Source organism: Sinocyclocheilus anshuiensis, unplaced genomic scaffold (assembly GCF_001515605.1).
Source record: "Sinocyclocheilus anshuiensis isolate Anshui unplaced genomic scaffold, SAMN03320099.WGS_v1.1 scaffold902, whole genome shotgun sequence".
In the NCBI taxonomy this organism is placed as follows: domain Eukaryota; kingdom Metazoa; phylum Chordata; class Actinopteri; order Cypriniformes; family Cyprinidae; genus Sinocyclocheilus; species Sinocyclocheilus anshuiensis.
The window spans coordinates 678,964-701,214 of record NW_015537974.1 but is presented as its reverse complement, the minus strand read 5'-3'; the positions used below and the strand labels follow the sequence as shown (position 1 = coordinate 701,214).

General features: G+C 36.4%; 2 protein-coding genes and 1 pseudogene across 2 annotated transcripts; all 3 read left to right on the top strand.

The window, feature by feature from the left end:
- Positions 1–3,710: 3,710 nt before the first annotated feature.
- LOC107671886 (mannan-binding lectin serine protease 2-like) lies at positions 3,711–9,922 on the top strand. Its single transcript, XM_016464890.1, has 11 exons — positions 3,711–3,800; positions 4,068–4,266; positions 5,152–5,332; positions 5,462–5,584; positions 6,404–6,594; positions 6,698–6,845; positions 7,046–7,161; positions 7,973–8,048; positions 8,593–8,718; positions 8,813–8,896; positions 8,999–9,922. The coding sequence occupies exons 1-11, from the start codon at positions 3,730–3,732 to the stop codon at positions 9,745–9,747; spliced, it is 2,064 nt and encodes a 687-aa protein (XP_016320376.1). The 5' UTR covers positions 3,711–3,729; the 3' UTR covers positions 9,748–9,922.
- Positions 9,923–10,388: 466 nt separating this feature from the next.
- Positions 10,389–15,557, top strand: LOC107671893 (complement C1r-A subcomponent-like). The gene is made up of 11 exons (XM_016464903.1): positions 10,389–10,568; positions 10,781–10,982; positions 11,252–11,426; positions 12,240–12,371; positions 13,037–13,239; positions 13,339–13,486; positions 13,618–13,736; positions 14,098–14,176; positions 14,263–14,397; positions 14,482–14,556; positions 14,720–15,557. The coding sequence occupies exons 1-11, from the start codon at positions 10,543–10,545 to the stop codon at positions 15,481–15,483; spliced, it is 2,058 nt and encodes a 685-aa protein (XP_016320389.1). The 5' UTR covers positions 10,389–10,542; the 3' UTR covers positions 15,484–15,557.
- A 3,855-nt stretch (positions 15,558–19,412) lies between these two features.
- On the top strand, positions 19,413–21,728 carry LOC107672100 (gamma-aminobutyric acid type B receptor subunit 2-like; annotated as a pseudogene).
- Positions 21,729–22,251: the final 523 nt, after the last annotated feature.

Below are 22,251 nucleotides of genomic sequence, written 5' to 3'. Positions count from 1 at the left end.
TTCCCTACTGTATATATATATATATATATATATAAAGAAATGGATAACAACCCAGATCTCAAAACATTTGTACAGTAATAATATGGAAATCTTACCTTTTGGACATCTGCATTTCAGTTCTCCCATCTTGGTTACGTTCACTGTTGTCTCGAATCGGTCCTTTCAGTGTGATTACTTTGCAGTCATATGAAGTCTGTTGACTTGTACAACCCTTAACACAAATTACGGAAGTGATGTCTTGATCCGTTTATGTAAGTTACCAAGGAATTGATGATCATTCAGTCATGCTGACCCATGCTATTGCGTCAATTGTCTTCTTCTCTTTTCGTTTCTGTCTGTCTGTCACGCTTGCTTGCTCTGTCTTTCTGTGGGGTGTCTCAGTTGATCCACTGCAGGTAAGGGAATCATTTTTTTCTTTCCTTTCTGTATCGTTTTTACGTCACCCGCTCTTAACCCCCTCTGTTACTCTTTTTCTGCCCTCTGTGCTGGAAAGCCCCGCTACCTCTATCCACCCTCTGCACTTGTGTTTGAATTCTCTTGCCTTCCTTCCTGTTCGTGCAGTAATAAACCCCTGATGCACACACAGAAAATGTCAACACGAGACCTCAGTTTATTGAGAATGTATTGTGTGATTAGATTACAGCAATCAGCATTATTGAGGACATCCAAACAAAAACAGCTGATTCAAATAGGCTACTGTTAGGCTGTCATACGTTTGAGACAATGAGGCAGTTCTATACTTCTAAAACTAGGTTTTACACCAACTGTAAAGGTGAGGAAAAAGTGTATTATGTTAGCAAAAACTACTGCCATGAAGTGTTTTAAACCTAAACATTGAATTTATTTTAATAACATTTCTGAATAATATCATCACTCTTAATTCTTTCTGAATAGCGGCAGGAATATTTTAGCAAAATGTATTTGCAAATAGGCTATCTGTGACCTAAATGTCAGAAAAAAAGTGAGGTCTGACTTCAAAACCCACAGACACTTTTGTGGAAGGCTGCAATACCATCACGGTGAGAATGTGTGTGTTTGTTCCTACTCTTTTCCTCATTTGGTCAGAACTGTTAACAGTGTAGTTTCATATCTTTACTGTAATCTTTAATGTGAGCTGTGCTGTGGCACACAGAACCTTCTACAAATCAGCATGTAATATTTTACTCTGTAGTTTATGGAAAAAGGTCTTTCCTCACAATATTTATCTCATTTCCAACATATAGCTAAGATAAAATATGCTTTCGTTAGAACAGACACTAAACAAAAACACATACTGTATATGTTTAGGTATCACCCTTGTGATGTAAATAAACATCTAAACTTTTTATAGCTTTTAATAGCTTTTCTGTGATATATACACATGTAACACATTACTTTTGAATAAGTTAACTTTGTATAATTTTTCTACCCACAATTAGAAACATTTAACAATGGCTGTCAAAACAATGAAATAATTGTGATTTATCTCATGATTTTCAACTAGCCTTTAGAAAGGAAATTAAAATGGTAATAATGTAAAATTCAGAATTTTTTATTTTTATTTTAGCACACTTTGAGGGCCCCTGGATCCCAGTTAAAAAATAAAAGCAAAACTTCACATTCAGGATCTACAACAACAGAAGTGGGATTCATGGCCTGCTCTAGAGATTTATCTCTGTAATAGTGACAATTTTACTTCCTTAGTTTTGTGTTAAATAAAGCTATGAACACTTTCTGTTTTACTTCCTTTGTCTGGTGTCATTTAGCTTGCTTAGCTCATTTGTAGGTATTAAATAAATGAGACTGAGTAATTTGTAATGTAGCAGAATTTGTGGAATTGATTGGCAATGGTCAGTATGTAATGTAGTTGGTAAATGTACTGCTGCATTAGAGTAAATGTTAAGTGTAATGTGTATGAACATCAATGTATTTTGTAAAACTACACAACAGCAAACACAAATAGAACTAAACAGCTCTATACACCACTGTATTTTACATAGTATACTAGTACCTGCTGTAAAATTACTGTTGGAAAACATCTAAAAAACACAGTGCAGATAACCTTTTCTTCCTCTGTGCCCCCATCTCTCTCTTTACCCTCTAAACCTGCTCTCTTCTCTCCCTCAGTATGGAAACCCATTTCCGCCACTGAATAAAAAAATAAAAAAGGTAATTGCGACTTTTTATCTCAAAATTCTTGTTTAAAGGGTTAGTTATTACGTTTTGAATATGGATATTTGTCTTACAAAAATGCATCGATTTGCTACAGAAGGCCTTTGTTCACCCCCCGGAGCCGTGTGATACACTTTTTTTTATGGATGGGCGCTTTTTATTTAACTTATTTTGGACTGATGCATATGGCATTAAACAGCTTGAAAGATCAAAGACAATTTTTAATATAACTCCGACTGGATTCGTCTGAAAGAAGAAAGTCATATACACCTAGGATGACTTGAGGGTGAGTAATTTATGGGCTAATTTTCATTTTTGGGTGAACTAACCCTTTAAATCTCGTATTTGTGACTTTTTTTCTCAGAATTGTGAGTTTTTTATTCAGTGGCGGAAACGGGCTTCCATACCTTTGCACTCTCTCCCTTTCCCATTTTATCTATTTGACTCTTTTCTCTTCCTCTTTAATGTCTCCACCCCTCACTTTATCTCTCCTTTTCATTTCTTACACCAGGAGGCATATTTACTCTCTGTCTATCAGGTTAAAGTGTTTCCATGGGTTTCAGCATTGTACTGTAACCAATATATTTCTGGATCATGTTGTAAACTGTGCATAAGCTGTCAGTTAACTGAAATAGTGTTCATATTAGTAAAAGATGTTGACTTTTACATTAAAAAAAAACTCAAATTACACTAGTATACATTAGTTTTAAAGAATAATAATATAAATATTTAAAAAAAACTTTTAAAATAGTATATAAAAATTATAAAATGGCTAATCATTACGGCTGTGACAAACTAAAGCCTGGCCTAAAGGCTATTTTTTAAAGGGATAAGCTCTTCATTATGGCCACGTTGTCAGAGAAGGATCAGTAGACAGATGCAGTTGCAGGTATGCTCTCTTTATTGAGAATAAAGCAAGCCAAAATAGTCCAAAATCCAAAGGACATAATCCAATATAGAGCAGGCAGTAGTCAGGCAATAGCTGAACAGGAAACTGAGAGCAATGATCCAAAAAAACACCAGGAGAACATAGAGCATCCAAAAAGGCATAGACAAGTTACAACACCAGATAAAGAATTGATACTTCACAAAGCATGTAGAATTGAGTCTCTTTATATTGGGTGTCTAATCAGTGTGAATTGCTTGCATGTGCGTCTAATCAGAAGTCAGGTGATTTAGAGCGCTGCCAAGTATTCTGGGATATGGAGTCCAGGGCGGTCCAATTTGAAATCCGAGGTGCTTGCTGTGAATTGTAGTTCACTGACCTGACACACGTGATTTGATATGTTATGCAATTTATAAATATCCACGAGTTCCCAAATACTTTTTGGGCCACTGTACATAATGATCTTATGTATTTAAATAACTGAATAACTTTGAAACTGTAAATGAATGCATAATTAATGTTAATATGCTGGATATGCCCACAACAGTCTGTCTGGAGCAGCCATGTCCGCCCTCCAGTTCATGTCAGTTCAGGGTGAACGCCCACTGACAGATGTTGGGAAACACTTAGTTTAAGTATGTTGACTGTTTTTTAGGGGAAAAGAGGGCTGGACATGATGATGCACACAGAGCATGAAAGTGAAAGTGCTGAAGAAGGAGAGCACGGGCTATGTTTTAACACTTCTCATCATGATCGTTTTTTGGTATGTATGTATTTCTCTACATAGAATCTTTCCAAATATTGCATGGATTATAAAAGAAATGAAGTGTATTTTTAATATCGATTGTCATTATCTATCTATCTATCTATCTATCTATCTATCTATCTATCTATCTATCTATCTTTGCATGCTTCCTTTGGTTTTGTTCTTAATGTCTATCCCTGTCTTTTCTACTTTACTAATTTTTGACCTACTTTTTTCACCCTTGTTTTCTATTTTTTTTTTTTTACTTTTCCACTCCCTGTCCAGTGTTATTGTCCTTCTCTTTCCTGTGTGTGGGTCCGTGCTGTCAGCTGGATGGGTGCAATCACCTGGACATCCACAAGGGTATGATCCCTATTCCAACCTGACTTGGAAAAAGTGTGCTCCGACCGGTCACAAAATCACACTCACTCTCATACATATGGACCTAGAAGAAAGCTTTGAGTGTGAGGATGACGCCTTGAAGGTATGTGTGTTTGAGAGAGGTTTTTTTAAAAAGTGAAAATTGTATCTCTGTGTACTTAGAAGTGCAGTTTTATGTTAAAGGAATAGTTTACCCAAAAATGAAAAGTTGCTAAACCCTCAGGCCGACCAAAATGTAGATGAGTTTGTTTCTTCATTGGAACAGATCTGGAGAAATTTAGCATTACATCACTCTTTCACCAATGGATCCTCTGCAGTGAATGGGTGCCATCAGAATGAGAGTTCAAACAACTGATAAAAACATCGCAATAATCCACATGTAATCAACACGAATCCTGTCCATCAATTAACATCCTGTGAAGCAAAAAGCTGCGTGTTTGTAAGAAACATTTCTATTATTAAGGCTTTTAAACTTTATACCGGTGCTTCTGGACAAAATATGAGTCCATAATCCTTAATAACACTTCCCCAAGTGAAGACGTCCCCTGTTGTCCTCTCACATCAAAATCCACTGACATATTTCTCTACAACTGTTTTGGACTGTTTTTGTTTGTAAATGGTGCTTGATCTGTGCATATTTCTCTCCTGATTCAGACAAGATGACTTTTTCACTGGAGTAGGCAATATAATGGATAGAGGATTGATATTTTAGTGAAAGCAATGGTTTGAAGTTAAAAACATCTTGATGAGTTCTTTATTCGAGCAAGTGATGTAATGCTAAATTTCTCCAAATCTGTTCTGATGAAGAAACAAACTCATCTACGTCTTAGATGGCCCGAGGTTGAGTAAATTTTCAGCAAATTTCCATTTTGTGGCGAACTATTCCTTTAAAGAGAGTTTTTGTGTGACAATAAGATCTACTACAGTGTATATTTTACATAGATTATTGAGATTTTGTGTATTGTAAGTGACAACAATTTTTGTCCAGTTATATGCAGATGAGGTGCTTCTTTTCACTCTGTGTGAACACAAGTCCATGAAGGAGCTGCAGGTGTCTGTCAATCCTTTCCTCCACTCTTCCCCTGGTGGTTGTCTCTCTGTTTCATTTCTCGCAGACTACTCAAACACTGAGAGACACACTGGATTTCGAGGCTTTTACACCATACAGGGTGAGTAATCGATGAGGAGTAATACATTGACTACTGGGCAGAAAGCATATGAGATTATTTGTGGGTCACTGAGAGTGTTATTGGTTATTGCTGATCTAAGTTTTAACCTCAAATTCTGCTGACTTATAGATGTTGATGAGTGTAAGGACCCTGAAAATGAATGCACCCAACTCTGCAATAACTACATTGGAGGTTATCGCTGTTTCTGCAGACCAGGTTACATCCTTGACTCTGATAAGCACACCTGCCAAGGTAATGATGAATGGTTGTGGTTGAATGAGATTTTGAAACGTGTATTTTGGCTCTCTTGTTGATTTAGTGCAATTAATTATGAAAGGAATACAGTCAACCAGTCATTATTAAAAATAATTCTTGTTTTTATTCTGCATTTTACATAGCTACTTAGCAAGTAAATATATACTGTACATGGACATGAAATATTGATTTGAAATCAAATAATTTCATAATTTGTATATGCTTCCACTAAGAAAAAAGATGAAAATGTGCTAAACAATCAGCATAGCAACAAGACTAAACTAAGACTAAAGTTTTTAATAATCATTGTAATTCTATGGGAATAGGGAACTCCACACTGCTATAACGACACAGAGAAACTATATTGTTGGAATCACTTTCAGAATGATTTTTCCAGGTGATGAATGATTAAAACATTGAAAGCCAGCCTGAATTCAAGAACTTGAGCATTTAACATGGCAGACAACATGACTGCAGCATGCGCTTATAATAAAAAGAATGTGATTGTACATTTGACTCTGCCTTTACTCATGAACTGAAAAACCGCATTATAAAAACCCATAGGACAATCTTGAGGGAACCAGTGGCAAATAAGCCTTCAGGGTTTTGACGTCACGGCTGCAGTACTTAATTGTCTTCAAGTTTTCGCTAATCCACACAAGACATGTTTTTGAAACGTACATCTTTAAATTGGTTATGCAATATAAGTCTTTAATTTGACACGTAATTAAGTTAATTTTTTATTTACTTGACAGACCTATTTTATACATAATCCCTAAAGCAGTGACACAGTTTTGTTTTCTCTCTGTGTGTCAGTTAGCTGCAGTGAAGATCGCACAGGCTCTCAAGAAGGTGTGCTGATGTCACCTGACTGGCCCGAGCCGTACCCTGAAAACTCTTTGTGTTCTTACACTCTGGCTGTAGAAGAGGGTCTGCAGTTTGAGCTGACGTTTGGGGGGGTATTTGATGTGGAGAAAGAGAATGGACAGTGCATCGACTCATTAACTGTATGCAACATGTTTAATGCAATTTGAAGCAATTGAATTGTTTCTTTCTCTTTGTATTTCTCCTCGTTGACCTCTTTTCTCCTTCTGTATTCATTCCATCTAGATAAAACCTCTCTATGGTGACATTAAGACATTTTGCGGAAGGGATGTCCCTCCGTCCCTCCTCACAAGGTCTCAACGTGTTGAGATTATCTTCAGGACAGACCATAAAGGAGCAAACCGGGGGTTTAGCCTCAGTTACAAAACGAGAGGTGTGCCTGTTGCCAACCCATCCTTAACACTAAACAAGGATATACTGCATGTTCAGGATTGGTGGGACAACATAATCTGAGAATCTTCCATCGAAAAACTCATGTTGATGTATCACTAATCTGAATATTGATGGTTGATTGAAAAGTGCTGAGAGTTCTTTCTTTACATGTTATGTTGTTGTTTGTTTGCTTTGTTACAGGGATGAAATGTACTGGACCTGTGACACCAAAATCTAGTCTGAACCTGCAGCATTCTGAATATCCCATGGGCTACAAAGTTACAGTGAAATGTGACAAAGGATATGTATTAAAATCAGTAAGTATTTCAGGCTGATTGATTTGACCTTCTAAGGCTGAAGGGCCACAGATTAAAGTTATGGGTTTGCTGAGAGACATTTTAGAAAATGTACTTTTAAATATCTATTAAAATTTGTAATATAATATTAGTAAATAAAGTCTCATGAAATATAATTCAGTTAAATTGATAATATTTAACAGAATATTATTATATGTGACCCTGGACCACAAAACCAGTTTTAAGTCGCTTGGGTTTATTTTTAGCAATAGCCAAAAAAAACATTGTATGGGTCAAAATGATCGATTTTTCTTTTATGCCAAAAATCATTAGGATATTAAGTAAAGATCATGTTCCATGAAGATATTTTGTAAATTTCCTACCGTAAATATATCAAAACTTAATTTTTGATTAGTAATATGCATTGCTAAGGACTTCATTTGGACAACTTTAAAGGCGATTTTCTCAATATTTTCATTTTTTTGCAGCGTCAGATTCCAGATGTTCAAATAGTTGTATCTCGGCCAAATATTGTCCTATCCTAACAAACCATACATCAATGGAAAGCTTATTTATTCAGCTTTCAGCTGATGTATAAATCTCAATTAAAAAAAATTGACCCTTATGACTGGTTTTGTGGTCCAGGGTCACATATTAGGAAATTATATTTTAATAAATATAATTGAAATGCATATTGCTTTAAAATTTGGATATTATGTTTTGCTGTTAGATGATATCAGTCGGCATGATATATCAGCATGTACTTTAGTTTATGAGTCAAACCTTTTTTTTTAATCATTGAAACTCACATTTAGCATGAAATGTTCCATAGCATGAATCAGCTGAGGTTGAGTATGAAGCCACATGCCAGAAGAATGGACAGTGGAGTCCTGTTATTCCCTGTGAACGTGAGAAAATGTCTTCTTATAATACCTTCTTGTCTTGATTTCTGAACAATTCGCTTTTTTTATAGACATAGGCTAATTCATTTTTAACTGACCATTTTTCTCCCTCTCTCTAATCTTAGAATTAAATAGTCTGTTTCACTGCCGTTCTTCCTATATACAGTAAATAATGTCATGCAATGTTACAAGCTCACAAAACCTAGCACAAACTTGTGGCATACAATTGGATGCATGGTGGGCACACCAAGAGTACAATGCTAGGTTTGGAGACACATCCAAAATGCAGGAAGCTGAAAATGTTCATGTGTCATAAAAAAAAAGCACTGTAGCATTACATCACTCTCTCACCAGTGAATCCTCTGCAGTGAATGGGTGCCGTCAGAATGAGAGTTCAAACAACTGATAAAAACACTGCAATAATCCACATGTAATCAACACAAATCCTGTCCATTAATTAACATCCTGTGAAGCAAAAAGTTGCGTGTTTGTAATAAACATTTCTATCATTAAGGCGTTTAAACTTAAAAGCACTTGTTTTCTTCCTTAGCTGTGGATTGCGGCATTCCAGAGCTTCCTGAATTAATGGAGCTATCAGAAAAAGATCCTTCAACAACTTATCTGAACCAGATCAGTCTCAAGTGTGAAAATGAATTTTATCAACTGGATAAAAATGGTGAGATGTGTATGGTTTATGTGAACTATGTTGATGTAATTTTTACCAAAATACTAATTAGTTCTACATTTTTCACTGTCTTCGCTTTCCTCAGGTAATTTTACCTGTAATGCTGATGGTAACTGGGTGTCTGAGAGTGGTCAAAAATTAACAGAAGATTTGCCTAAATGTGAACCAGGTATTCATTCTGAATACACCTATAAAGTATAAACCCAGATATACTTTATCTTAACATATCTCTTTTTCATATATTTCTTATTTCTCTCTCTTTCTCTTTTAGTGTGTGGAATTAATACAGACACCTCTTTTGGTGGAAGAGTCTTTGGTGGGAAGCCAGCATTAATTAAACAGATTCCCTGGCAGCTCTTTCATAAGAAAAGTCCCAGAGGTGGTGCATCTTTAATCAATGATTACTGGGCTCTAACAGCAGCTCACGTAGTGGATGGATACGAAACAACCACAATGAATTGGTTAGGGGGAATAGTTGATGGTAAAAGCCAAAACCCAGTCTCTATGGAGACTGAGAAGATCATAATTCACCCAAATTATCAAAGAGTTGGTAGAGATTCTCCATCTAACTATGATAATGATATTGCACTCATCAAAATGTCTACCAGGGTGCCTCTAGGTCCACACATCAGGCCAGTGTGTCTCCCAAAGAAAAAAAATGAACCTGTGGAGGAGGGCACAATCTCAGGTTTTGGAAGAATGAAAGAAGATAAAAGTAGTAGATATCTGCTTTATGGACATGTCCAGATACATCCACTTGATGAATGTGATTCAGAGGGTTTGCCTGTCACCGATAACATGATCTGCGCTGGAGGAGATGAAGTAGACAGTTGTCAAGGTGACAGTGGAGGTCCTTTGTTTTCTCCTTTTCTGGGCTATGGGTCTCCAGACAAGCCTTATCGTCTTACAGGCATTGTTTCATGGGGTCCTATTGGATGTGGGAATAAAAGCGTTAAGGGCTACTATACTAAAGTCCAAAACTACCTGGATTGGATCAAGGAAACCATAGAAAAAAACTAACATCCAAGCACTAAAATAATATACACCTACACCAATTGTTAACTGTAATAAAGTTACTCTTTGCTGTATCTGATCTATGTATACGCATCTGCTATTTCTATGAATAATTCAGAATTTTGAAACTTTTATATTAAGTTATTTTATACTCACCAATAAAACCATTTTCACATGTAAAGATTTTCAGCGTCTTATTTCCTATTTTATATCAAATGTTCTGGCAAGGCCATTTTTGTCTAATGTTAACAACATTACACTAATTTCAAAGGTAATCCAGCAGGTAAAGTGCTCGTGGGTTGCCCAGCCTGTCACATCTCTCTTTTTTCTTTTATGTGTTTTTCATGTTGCAGTGCCTTTCCAGATTAGTGTTCATCTTCAGCCAAATCAAACAAACCTGACTTTTAAAGGTTTTCCACCTGCGTTGCATCCCATATGAAACAGTGAAGATTTATGAATTATGATTTATTTCCTCAAAACTGCTTTAGAAATGCCTTCTTTGTATCTGACAAGGATGGAAACATCTAATAATCTGTAAAGAAAGATTCATGAAAATTATCTCTGTAGACTTTAACCCTTACTGTTTGAGTAAACGGGTTTAAAACGCATGGTTTACGGGAAAAGTGCTCACATCTCTCTCTCTCTTTCTTCTGCCATAGCCAAATCAAACAAGTTTACCATTTTTGATGACTTTTAGACTCTTGTTCGCTCATATGTGATTGTTCACCACATTATCACAAGAAAACTTCATGACTGCATAAACAGTTTAGTCAAACGGCTACTGACATCTGCGTACTTGTTATGGATGGAATACATCTAATAATTTGGTAAGTTGTTTTTAGATTTTATTCTTCAAATTTGCATATATTACAAAATAGAATTTAAATTGTGTGATTAATTTAATAACAGTCATTGGTGGATGTCAGCATTTCATAACAATCTCATAACATCCCATGTGTATTTAGTCTATTAACTAAATTATTCCAGCAACACGATTGATTGTGATCTTTTTCTGTTTTCTACTGAAACACTGATTCAGCCTGCTGTGGGCATGTGTGAATGTGTGTGAGTGTGAGCCAGCCATGTTTGGGGAGGTGTCTTCTCCACAGTACCCTCAACCATATCCAGCAAACTTCCAGGAACAATGGGACCTGGAGGTGCCTCAAGGCTACCAGATCCAGCTAACGTTCAATCACCTGGACATTGAGCCCTCTCCAGACTGTTATTACGATTCGGTCTCGGTTAGTGACGCTTCCACTTAGAACTTCAGTATCATGTGGATGTCTTCATATAAAATACACAATGAGTGTTGTGACCTCATTTGAGTTGCACAATCTGCTGTGTTGTATTTTGTGTTGTGGGGAAACAACTCCAAAGAAAGTCATACTCCATGCACTATAAATTAGGTTCAAAATGTCATTGTGACTACATTTGGCTTTATAAGACATTTATTTATCAAAGCCTATTTAGTTTCTAATGCATCAGCACTTGTGATTTTTTTTATGTGCAGGTTGTGTCTGATAATAAGGTTCTAGGGAAGTTTTGTGGCCAGAATTCCATAGACAGGTTTCACCCGGGTGACAAGCCCATCTTGGCTCCTCGTAACCGTCTGCAGCTGGTTTTTCTAACAGATAACTCAAATCACGAGTCACACTTGGGATTCACCGCATTCTATCAGGCTGTTGGTGAGTTATATACATATTTGAAGCACATCACAATATTGATTAGTATTGTATTATATTGTATATTTGATTGTAGCTGTTTTTCCATCCACAAATTTTTATGGAAATTTTGGGATACAGAGGGGGAAGGGCGAATAGAAATGCTAAGGCATGCAGTTATGTTTTTTTTTAATTCAATAAGAAGATATGCACAAAACCAAATAAATTGCATTCCCAAACATCAGGCATCTGAGGCACCAATGAATTTTTTTGTGCCAATTTCACAGGAAATGACAGTTTTCTTCTCTTGGACACGTGGGATGGAAATGTGCTATATTCTCAGTTCTTTAATGCAATATTGCAATTTTCTGTAAGTTAAATTTAATAAGATAAATTCACAACTTAGGATAGAAACTGATACTATCTACAGTATACATTGATACACCATAGTTGGTGCAGACAAGTGACTGTCTGTCTTTATAAGTGAGTCATTGAATCATTCGCTCAATGGTTTTGTTTAAAAACACTGATTCAACTATGGTGTGTTGCTCTGGGACACGGAATGGTCAATTCATCGTTGGCTTTGTTTGAAACTATTTTCATTGCCACAACAAAAATAGACATACTAACTGGTCTAAAATATTGTGTCTGAAATTTGGTAAATATTTATTTCTTGTTTATTTCTTTGTTTAAAAGCAATATGCTGAATATTGGAACAACAGTACTGTTGCTTGTGTTGTATGTTATTTAATTAAACATAATGAAATAATTCAGTGCTGTAGTAACGCCGTAACTTTTTGTGTGCATCATTTAATGCTTCTATACCTGTTCCCTTAGACATAGATGAGTGTTCCTCTTCCAGTGTGGAAAACGCACCATGTTCACAGATATGCCTCAACACTCTTGGCTCCTACCTGTGTGCCTGTCACCATGGTTACATGTTACGGCCCGACCAACGCACCTGTGTCTGTGAGTGTGTTCATTAATAAATCCCCAGGCGCTGTGATGTTTACATTTCCAGCACACTGCTTATTTGATGGACGTTAGTGGTTCTAAACACAGTTTTAATTTTCTAAAAGATGTTTTACCATGTTTCTGGAATTTTTTCTAAATGCTGAAACATTTTTTAAATTGTGATTTTTAATAGTTTATTTGCAATTTCTATTTACAATTTTAATTGCATTTAATCATTGCATTCTAATGAATGGTCATCAAAATAATAGCATAAAGAAAACAATATAGTTATACGAATAATGTAATATATATAAACAATAAACCAGGGTTATCATTAACTAAAACGAAACTATTAAAAACATTTGTATTAACTGAAATAAAGCTGAAATAAAATAAAATACAAATATTGAATGAAAAATAATAGTAAACAAACAAAATGTTAAAAGCGCATAGCAAAATTACAACAACAAAAAATCTACAAATTTACAAAAATCTAGAATGAATACTAACAATATAAAAATAAAAGCTAATTCAAAATATCAACAAAATGTTAACAAAAACTGTCATAGTACATAAATATACTAAAAAAAAAACACCATATAAACCATAATCTAGCTTTACATACAGGCAAAAAGAGTGATAACGTGTAGCAAGTGGTTTGCGTTTCTTCCCTGTGTTAGTGGAGTGTGGAGGTGGGGTGCACAGTGAATTAGAGGGGACCATCTCGAGTCCTGGGTTCCCAGACATGTCCCCTCTTGATCTGGACTGCGTCTACACCATCTCTGTGCAGCCAGGCTTCATGATCACTCTCAACTTCAGCCAGAACTTCCACATAGAGCAGGTCTACAATCAAGGACAGACATGCCTCTTCCATTGGCTGCAAGTATGCTTTGCTATAGGTTATATATCTTCATGAAATATCTTCATATTTGTTCATTTTTAGGTTTATTTCTATGTTTATCTGCTTTTCATTCTTTCTCAGGTGTCTGTCCAAGGAAAAAAGCCCCAAAAGTACTGTGGCGGAAAAAGCCCCGAAGTCCTGAACACAGGCGCTCACTTTGTCCAGCTGGAGTATCACACTGACAGATATGGACAGAGTCAGGGGTGGAGCTTACATTACACCACACAGAGTGAGAAAGAAAACATTTTTTTCCTTTTTTTTTTTTTTTGAGAAAAACAGTGGATACCAGAACACTAATATTATAAATCCTCAAATATCTGTGGTGCTAATTAGTCCAATTTCCTCACATCTTTTTTAAAGGGGTACAGTGTCCACATCCAGGCATTATCGGCAATGGAACAGTCACACCAAATTTTGCCCAGTACTTGTACAGAGACTACATTCATGTGCGCTGTAAGCCAGGATACAAGCTCATGATGGTGAGGTTTACAATAATGCTGATAGTAAAGCAAGAACTTTAAGGGGCCATTCACAAAGAAGTGTTTTTGTGGTTAAAAATGCGAGACAAGGGGCAGTGGAATGAAAGACACATATTAAAAAAGTTGATAATTTTTAGAACACTGTGTCATGTGTGAGATGCTGCAAAAGATAGATACAATACATGAGCGCAACAGTAAAGCGCATGTTTACATAGAAAACCCATAGAAAAGCAGCGCAGTGGAACACAAAAATGAATTGTGTGTGAACAGCCCCTAAGAGTGCATTAATGATTATAGACAAGGATTCGATGGGGAAATATGGTGATGATTTCATAAAGCATTTACCTTTGCCTTCTTAAAGGGAGAGAAGGAGATTTCAAGTTTTAAGTCCATATGTCAGAGTAATGGAAAATGGCATTTGACACTGCCAGAGTGCAAGAGTGAGTAAATACTCATCGCCTGATTTTGCATTGGACTACACTGTATCCATTCATCATTTCATTCCTATGTATCATCCACATTACAGTTATTGACTGTGGAGCTCCAAAGCTGCTGTTGAATGGAGACTTTCAGTTTATCAGTGGAGAAAACAATGAATATCTTTCGGTCATAGAGTATCACTGCAATGAGCCATACTACAGATTTAAGGATACTGCCAAAGGTCAGATACTGTACAAAACCCACCGTTATTCTTTGTGATTGATGAATCATGACCTCATTTCCTTTCTTTCTTTCACTTGTGTAGTAACATACAGGTGTGCAGTTGAAAGAAAATGGACAGAAGTCAACAACAATGATATTATTCCACCTTGTTATCCTGGTAATAATTGTGGCTTGACAAACAGACAGATAAAGAGAGATTTTATTATTATTATTATTATTATTATTATTATTATTATTTTGTGCATTTGCACTATTATTATTTAACTTTATTTTACATTACACATATGTTCATATATTTGTTTCTTTTTTACATTTTTTAGAGTGTGGAATGAACACAGAAGTCAGTGTTGGTGGCAGAGTCTTTGGTGGGATGCCAGCCAGACCAGGACAGATTCCCTGGCAGCTTCTCCATAAGACTCATACCAGAGGTGGTGCATCTCTGATCAGTGATTACTGGGCTCTTACAGCTGCTCATGTGGTAGATGGACTTGAAAACATTAACATGACTTGGCTTGGTGGAATAACTAAAGCTAGGAACCAAAACCCAGTCATTATGGAGGCAGAGAAGATTATAATTCACCCAAATTATCAGAGGGTTTCTTTCAGGGGTCATCAAACAAACTATGATAATGATATTGCACTGATCAAAATGTCTGCTAGAGTGCCTCTCGGTCCAAACATCAGGCCAGTGTGTCTGCCAAACAAAACACATGAATCTGTAATGGAGGGTACAATGGGAACAGTATCAGGCTTTGGAGGGTTTAAAGAGGGCTTAACAAGTGAAATTTTACGTTATGGGCATATTCGGGAATATTCTTCTAAGCAGTGTGTTTTCGAGGACCTGCCTGTCACTGATAACATGTTCTGTGCTGGAGATGATGTTGAGCATGTTGACAGTTGTCAAGGTGACAGTGGGGGTCCTCTGTTCTTCCCCATGTTGGGTCATGGAACTAAAGAGCAGCGCTACGAGGTGAGGGGCATTGTGTCATGGGGTCCTGTAAGATGTGGTCAAGTTTCTAAAGCTTACTACACTAAAGTGCAGAACTACCTGGGCTGGATTGAAGAAACAATGGCAAATAATTAACATCCGCTGTGCAAGATGATTTTGTCCCCTGTAAGACATAAAAAAAATCTAATAAAAAATGAACCTCTCGCTGACCATTTCTATTTATTTATTTTCTATAAAAAGGGTAGCACATATTGTAAACAAACCACAATTTAGACCTACACTATAGAAGTACTACCTAAAATTGTGTCTGCAGACTTTAACTTTCCCCTCTGGCCTAAAAAGACTCTCTAGCTCATATATTTTGCTTTCACTGTTTTTGTAGCACAGCCAAATCAAACAAATCTGTCTTTTAACATGACTGTTAGACCCTTGCTCTGTCATTAGAGAGGCACCGCAAGCATAGCCATGGAAAAACTACGTATACACCTTTTACCTTCTTTATAATTTTTGTGAAAAAGCTGTGTGTCTGCTATGGCTTTCCTTTTTAAGTGTTTCCTCGCTTCAAAATACTGTAAAATCTAATCACAGTAAAGATTTATATTGCCTTTTAACTGGCTTTTAGCTCATTTGAACTGCACAGTCATTTGAGCAACAGTAATATACAGTCTGATGTCATTTTATTTTGCATTCAGCTTGTGTCTGATAAGAAGGTTATGGGGAAGTTTTGTGGCCAGAATTCCACAGACAGTTTTCACCCAGGTCACAAGCCCATCGTGGTGTCTGGTAACCATCTCCAGCTCTTTTTTCTAAATGATGATTCATACCCTAAATCACACACAGGATTTACTGCATCCTTCCAGGCTGCTGGTGAGCATTTAGTTCCTGAACGAATCAGTGTTTTTGAATGAATCAGTTCAGTGACTTACTCATAAAGTGAATCTGTTGAGTAAATTATAAAGACTGAAAAAAACGCCACCTACTGCCGCAACAATGTAACCTGCAAAAAGAGTCACTGAACAATCTATATAAAGGCTGAAGTTCATTTCCCCCATTTAACTGTATAGAGTAGGCAAAACTTTTTGTTATCCCAAATAGTGGGTGGATGTTACTGTAAATAAATTACTGAAAAAATTACTGCAAAGGGGGAAAAAAATCCTGGCTGACTTAATTTTTAGTTATTGTGGCTCTATGAGTATTTGCTAATTAAATTATAATAAACTAACTTAACTTAAAAATATGCTGTCACGACTTACTGTACAAACCAGTGTAGCTTATCTAATGGCATTACCATTTAATCAGTGATTTATCCGTTTTTAACCCTCTGGGGTCTGAGGGGGTTTTGGGGGAGTTTTGACATGCCCTGACATTTGTGCTTTTTTCAGTTGCTTATAAACATATAAATGGCTAAAATCTAATAACACTGTAATCAGCACAAACTGCGCTACAATAATATGTGAGCAGCATGTATGTACATGACTGTGTTTTTGGGAAAGCAACATTTATGCGTGGTTAGTGAAAAACTACATTTTTAAGGTCACTGAAATAAGACCATAAAACACATACAGAACATTTGTTCACAAGACTTTTGAGAACTGGATCTTGTAGCCTAGAGTTTTTGCTCCAAACTGATGTGAAAATCATTTCATCATCAGACCATGGTGAGTTGGAAGAACAACAGTGCAAAGAGAGAGACAAGAAATAGGAGTTTTATAGTGTTTACCCTAGTTAAAGCTTAATTAATAGGGAAAAATCCACCAATGCTAGTAAAATATACAAATAAAAAGGTTAGTAATCATATTTGCTTCGAGTGTTTTTATTTATCCTGAAAGGTGGAGGGGAGGAACGGTGCAGGGGGGGCTCCAACACAAATTTTTCCTAGGGCCTTCAAATGTCTAGAACTGGATTCTGCCATGATATGATACAACATCAGTGTGTTATGACCCTTTTTTTTAATTCTAACATTCAGTTTACCTTGCTTAATTATCTCTGCTCTTTTTTCTTTGCCACTACTGGCTATGATGACCCTGCTAAAGGTGTTCAGTTTATCAATGGATCAAACAATGAGTATCATTCAGTCATCGAGTATTACTGCAATGAGCCATTCTAAACATTTGAAGGAACTCCTAATGGTCAGACACTTATTTTCATTCATGTTATTTCACTATTTTCAACCACTTAAAGTAAATTTTTGCTCAGTGTGACGAGTGGGGTGGGGCCGAGAGCCGTGGGAACGGAGTGAGGCCGGTGGAGTAATTGATAATGAGCATCACCTGCACCACTCACCGGTATACTAATGACTATTATTACTTTATAATTTATAATTATAACAACTACAACTCTTTACAAAATGGTTTAATCATTATCACAGGGAGAGTTTGGTTGTATTGTTGCCTTTTACTCATTTGTTAGACAGTAATATCAAACAGAACACAAACTGTTGACCCTTTTATAAACTCAAATGAAATAGTCCAAATAATGAAAGTCCATAAATAGGCTCACTGGTCACAACACACCAGCCCCTTAGTCCATAGAAATAAAAAGTAATGATAAAGATAATACTCATCAGTCTGTTGACTTAGTCCTTTTCTGCTTTGAGGAAGGCAGCAAACCGAAAATCCAGATGAAAAAATAAAATGTCCACAAAATGAGAAAAGGTATTATCTGCTGGTTCAAGGCCCCCACCAAAAAAAAAAAAAAAAGCTGAAAAAAAGGTCCTCAGAGTATAGTCAGAAAAAAATGTATATCCCAGTCCAGAGCGTGCACTTATAAAACAGCTCAAATGTCTGAAATCAAAAATAATTTTGGACCATTGCTTTGGAGTTAAAGGGATAGTTCACCCAAAAATAAATATTCTGTTTTTAATTACTCACCCTCAAGTCGTTCCAAACCCGTAAGACCTCTGTTCATCTTCAGAACACAAATTAATATATTTTTGATGAATTCCGAGAGCTTTCTGACCCTGCATAGATAGCAAGGGAACTACCACGTTCAAGGTCCGGAAACGTAGTAAGGACATCGTTAAAATAGTCCATGTGACATCAGTGGTTCAATCGTATTTTATGAAGCTACAAGAATACTTTTTGTGCACAAAGAAAAGAAAAATAACTTTATTCAACAATTTCTTCTCTTCCGTGTCAGTCTTTGCCGCACTTTCACGAGAATACTATGACACATGTGGTGCTGCTGTTCTGATGTAGAACGTCCATCTCTCTTAGTTCATCACCTGCTATATTCTGGTTCAAATGAGAAAGGCTGGGCAAAAAAATAGCAAATCATCCTCTCTGTTGAAATCTTACGAAGACTGTTTCATGTGCGTCTTCTTCTGCTTGTAAACAAGGCACAGTGCATCCGTGTTCTACATCAAAAAGGCGGCTCCTGCGTCAGCAGCACCACACGCATGCTTCGTGGTACTGTCGTGAACACGCGTCGAAGGCAGACACAGAAGAGAAGAAATGGTTGAATAAAGTTGTTATTTTTGTTTTCTTTACACACAAAAAGTATTCATAAAATCTTCATAAAATTGCGGTTGAACCACTGATGTCACTTGGACTATTTTAACAATGTTCTTACTACCTTTCTGGGGCTGGGAAGGTTGCAGTTGCATTGCTGTCTATGCAGGGTCAGAAAGCTCTTGGATTTCATCAGAAATATCTTAACTGCAATTTGTGTTCCGAAGATGAACGAAGGACCTTTTTTAAATCTTTATCCCTAGTGAGCATCATACAGGCTTTACTGTGGCAGTGTCACACTATAGCAGTTAGATTTCTGTTTATAAATGAAAGAGCCCTAACCTACCAGTGTTGCTAATGCTAATGCTACTGTTGAAAATAAAAAAAATAAAAAAGTCTCTCTGTTTATTTATATATTTGTTTCTAATCTTTTAGTCTCATACAGACTAAACTAAATATATTACAAACTAAGTTGTATTTTCTGCTTACTTTGCAAAATTTCTTAAACTTTTTGAGTAACAGTGATATAATGGCATATATAAAACTTTGTCTGTTAATGGAATAAGCATGATAACCTTTTATTTCATATTTGTAGTATTGTTAAATATATTGTACATGGTAATCACATGGTTACACATCTTTGGAGGGGTGTGTTCGTCAGTGACATCTTAGCCCAGTCTCTGGAAGGTTGGAACCTTGTGCAGGTACTCAAAAAATCAGAATGATTATCGCCACTTCCATGGCATTTGTATTGGTCAACTCAAGGAAATTCTTGAGAGACTTGGTTTTATTTGTTTTCGGAACTATTTCTGCATTTCTCAGCTGTCATTTGCAGTAACCGCACCTTCACTGGCCAACAAAAGAAGATTTCCAAACGTCTTCCGTACTGTGTCCTCAGACAGTGCAGTTAATGTGGCGCTGGTGAGGTTTCTCAGGCAGTATGGATGGAGTAGAGTTGGTACACTGACTCAGCGTGAGCACAGGTTCACAGAGGTAATCCTAATTAGGGACAATATGATTAAGTATATGGAGCTCGATAGAATGTGAACTGAAAACTCACCTTCTCTCAAAAAGATACAGAGAGTCTTAAGCAGACATCTGGGGGCGGCTAACATCCAGCTTGCAGAGGCAGAGAGCTTCTTTGAAGCCCCTTGTGATAGTATGAAAAAACTGAAGGCCTGTATACAATAGTCTGGTTTCCTCACACACATTCTATAAATCAATAAAGAACTTTTCAAGGCTTATTTATACTAAAGTGCGTCACTACAGAGTTGCATGAAAGCTAAACGTTGTTTTTATAATGCACATCCACAGATCACAGTGCATAATATATCTGTAGATATTTATCATCCTTGACTATTTTTTTAACAGGACAATGATGTGAGAGTAGCGATAGCTCATTTTGATGTGAGCGTAGCTGCTAAAGTCTTCTGCTGTGTAAGTATGTCCCAGCACTTATTCTTTAATTGGCACTGATGGTTCCATGAAGAACCATTAACATCCATAGAACCTTTCCATTGCACAACAGGTACTTTACTGTGGGAAAAGGCTCTTTAGATTATAGAGTGCTGCAGGGATGATGCATTTTTTCGTAGGCCAAAACATGGAAATGAGTAAGCATTTTAGTACTGCAGTTAGCACCACACCTTAATACAGCATAAACCATAAACATGCTTTTGTGTCACAGGTGTATAATCTCAGCATGTATGGCCGAAAGTACCAGTGGATTCTGCCGGGCTGGACCCAATCCAGCTGGTGGACTAACACTGACTCCACAAACTGCACAGCTGAAAACATACTGACTGCCATAGAGAGATCCATCAGTGCAGATATTGAGATTCTTAGCACCAGAAACATCAGAGGGATCTCTGGTAGGGTACAAAAAAAAAAAAAAGGTTTACATTTGACTGCATCATCATCTTTCATTGTCATGAGCAAAATGTGCAATGTTTTATGGGGGTTGTTTTGTTTATTTATCTATACTGATTCTAGTCAGACACCTCAGGAGTACGAGAAGGAGTATGACGAAAGACGACAGCTGAAGCATCTCGGTGCCAGCAAGTTTCATGGCTTTGCTTATGATGGTACTTGGGTAATTGGCAAAGTTTTAACGAGAGTCATGGAGACTGTGAGGTACAGAGAGAGATACAGCATCCATCGCAACTTTACTGTCACTGAGCGAGAAGCGGTTCAGATTATTCTGGAGGCCATGGAAAAGATCAACTTCTTTGGTGTGACAGTGTGTACAAAGTTTCAAAACTCGACATAAGTTTACATAACAGTAATTATGAAAACAAACACAATATGTATCAAATGTTATCTATTTATCTATCTTTTATACATTTCAAACATTACTTATAAACATTACAAACATGAATTAGTAAAAACTTTGCTTAAATATTTACTTGTGGGTCAGTGACAAATAATAATGTCTGATATGATAAAGAGGAGAAGATCATTATAAAATTTTAAAGCATGTGTCAGTTTCTTGATAAGAGTATTAATATTGTAAAACAAAATTGCTTCACTGCTTCTTTTTTTTTTTAATAAAAGAAGATTATATCAGTATTCTTTAAGGAATTTCAGGAATTTTTTTTTTCAGTTACATCACCTAGACATTTTTACTTAAAACCCCCAGAGGTGAATAATGTTTTTTTTTAATTTAGAAATTGAATACATGTTTGTCATAAAAATGTCATTAGAAAAATGCATTTGTGATGCATTTGAATTTAATTCTTAACACATCCTGAAAAAAAAAATGTCAATGACCCATATACATATTTCTGGTTCTTATTATACTTTTGAACACATTTGAATTTAATATTGCTAAAAATTGTTATGCAGGGTCACATTATGTTCCAAAAAGGTGAAAGAATGGCCAATGTTTTATTAGCTCAGTGTCAAAAGTACAACTTATTTGAGGCTTCCTAGCTTTCTTTACAATGTCTTTTTATTATTCTTGACAGCAGGTTTTTTTTTTCCTCCATAGATGGAACGGCTGTCAATATTGAAAAGTATTGTGCCATTACAGACGAACTAGAGTTCATCGGTCCAATCAGATTTCAAAGTAAGACTCTTATAGAAAATATGTCTGATATGTATTTTAGCAGGCCTGATGAGAAATGTGTGCAGGATAATGATTTATATGTCTGACTCGCATGCTGAAAATTTGCCTGTGAAAGTGTGTGAAAAGTTTAAAATTCTAGTGAAACACTCTGCTATATAAAATAAACACATGCATTTGCCTTCTACAGGGGACTGTCAGACTCTGTTCCGTGTTTTGTGGTTGTTTTGCTCCTCATGTGCCTTCCTTTCCCATGTTTAATTTGTCCCAGGTGTTTCCCTTGATTGTTTCATTTGCTCCCAGGTGTGTCTCGTCGTCCCCTCCTCCTGTGTATAAAAAGTGTTCTCAGTCCCAAGTTCTCGGTCCGCTGTTAAACGTCTTCCTGAGTTC

Excerpts from the sequence above, each read along its gene's own strand:
- LOC107671886 (XM_016464890.1), top strand. The coding sequence starts at position 3,730 with ATGAAAGTGAAAGTGCTGAAGAAGGAGAGCACGGGCTATGTTTTAACA. Across the intron at positions 6,846-7,045 it reads CCTCAGTTACAAAACGAGAG|GGATGAAATGTACTGGACCT; the intron begins GTGTGCCTGTTG and ends GCTTTGTTACAG. Across the intron at positions 8,897-8,998 it reads TTTGCCTAAATGTGAACCAG|TGTGTGGAATTAATACAGAC; the intron begins GTATTCATTCTG and ends TTTCTCTTTTAG.
- LOC107671893 (XM_016464903.1), top strand. The coding sequence starts at position 10,543 with ATGGATGGAATACATCTAATAATTTG. Across the intron at positions 12,372-13,036 it reads CGACCAACGCACCTGTGTCT|TGGAGTGTGGAGGTGGGGTG; the intron begins GTGAGTGTGTTC and ends TCCCTGTGTTAG. Across the intron at positions 14,557-14,719 it reads TATTCCACCTTGTTATCCTG|AGTGTGGAATGAACACAGAA; the intron begins GTAATAATTGTG and ends TACATTTTTTAG.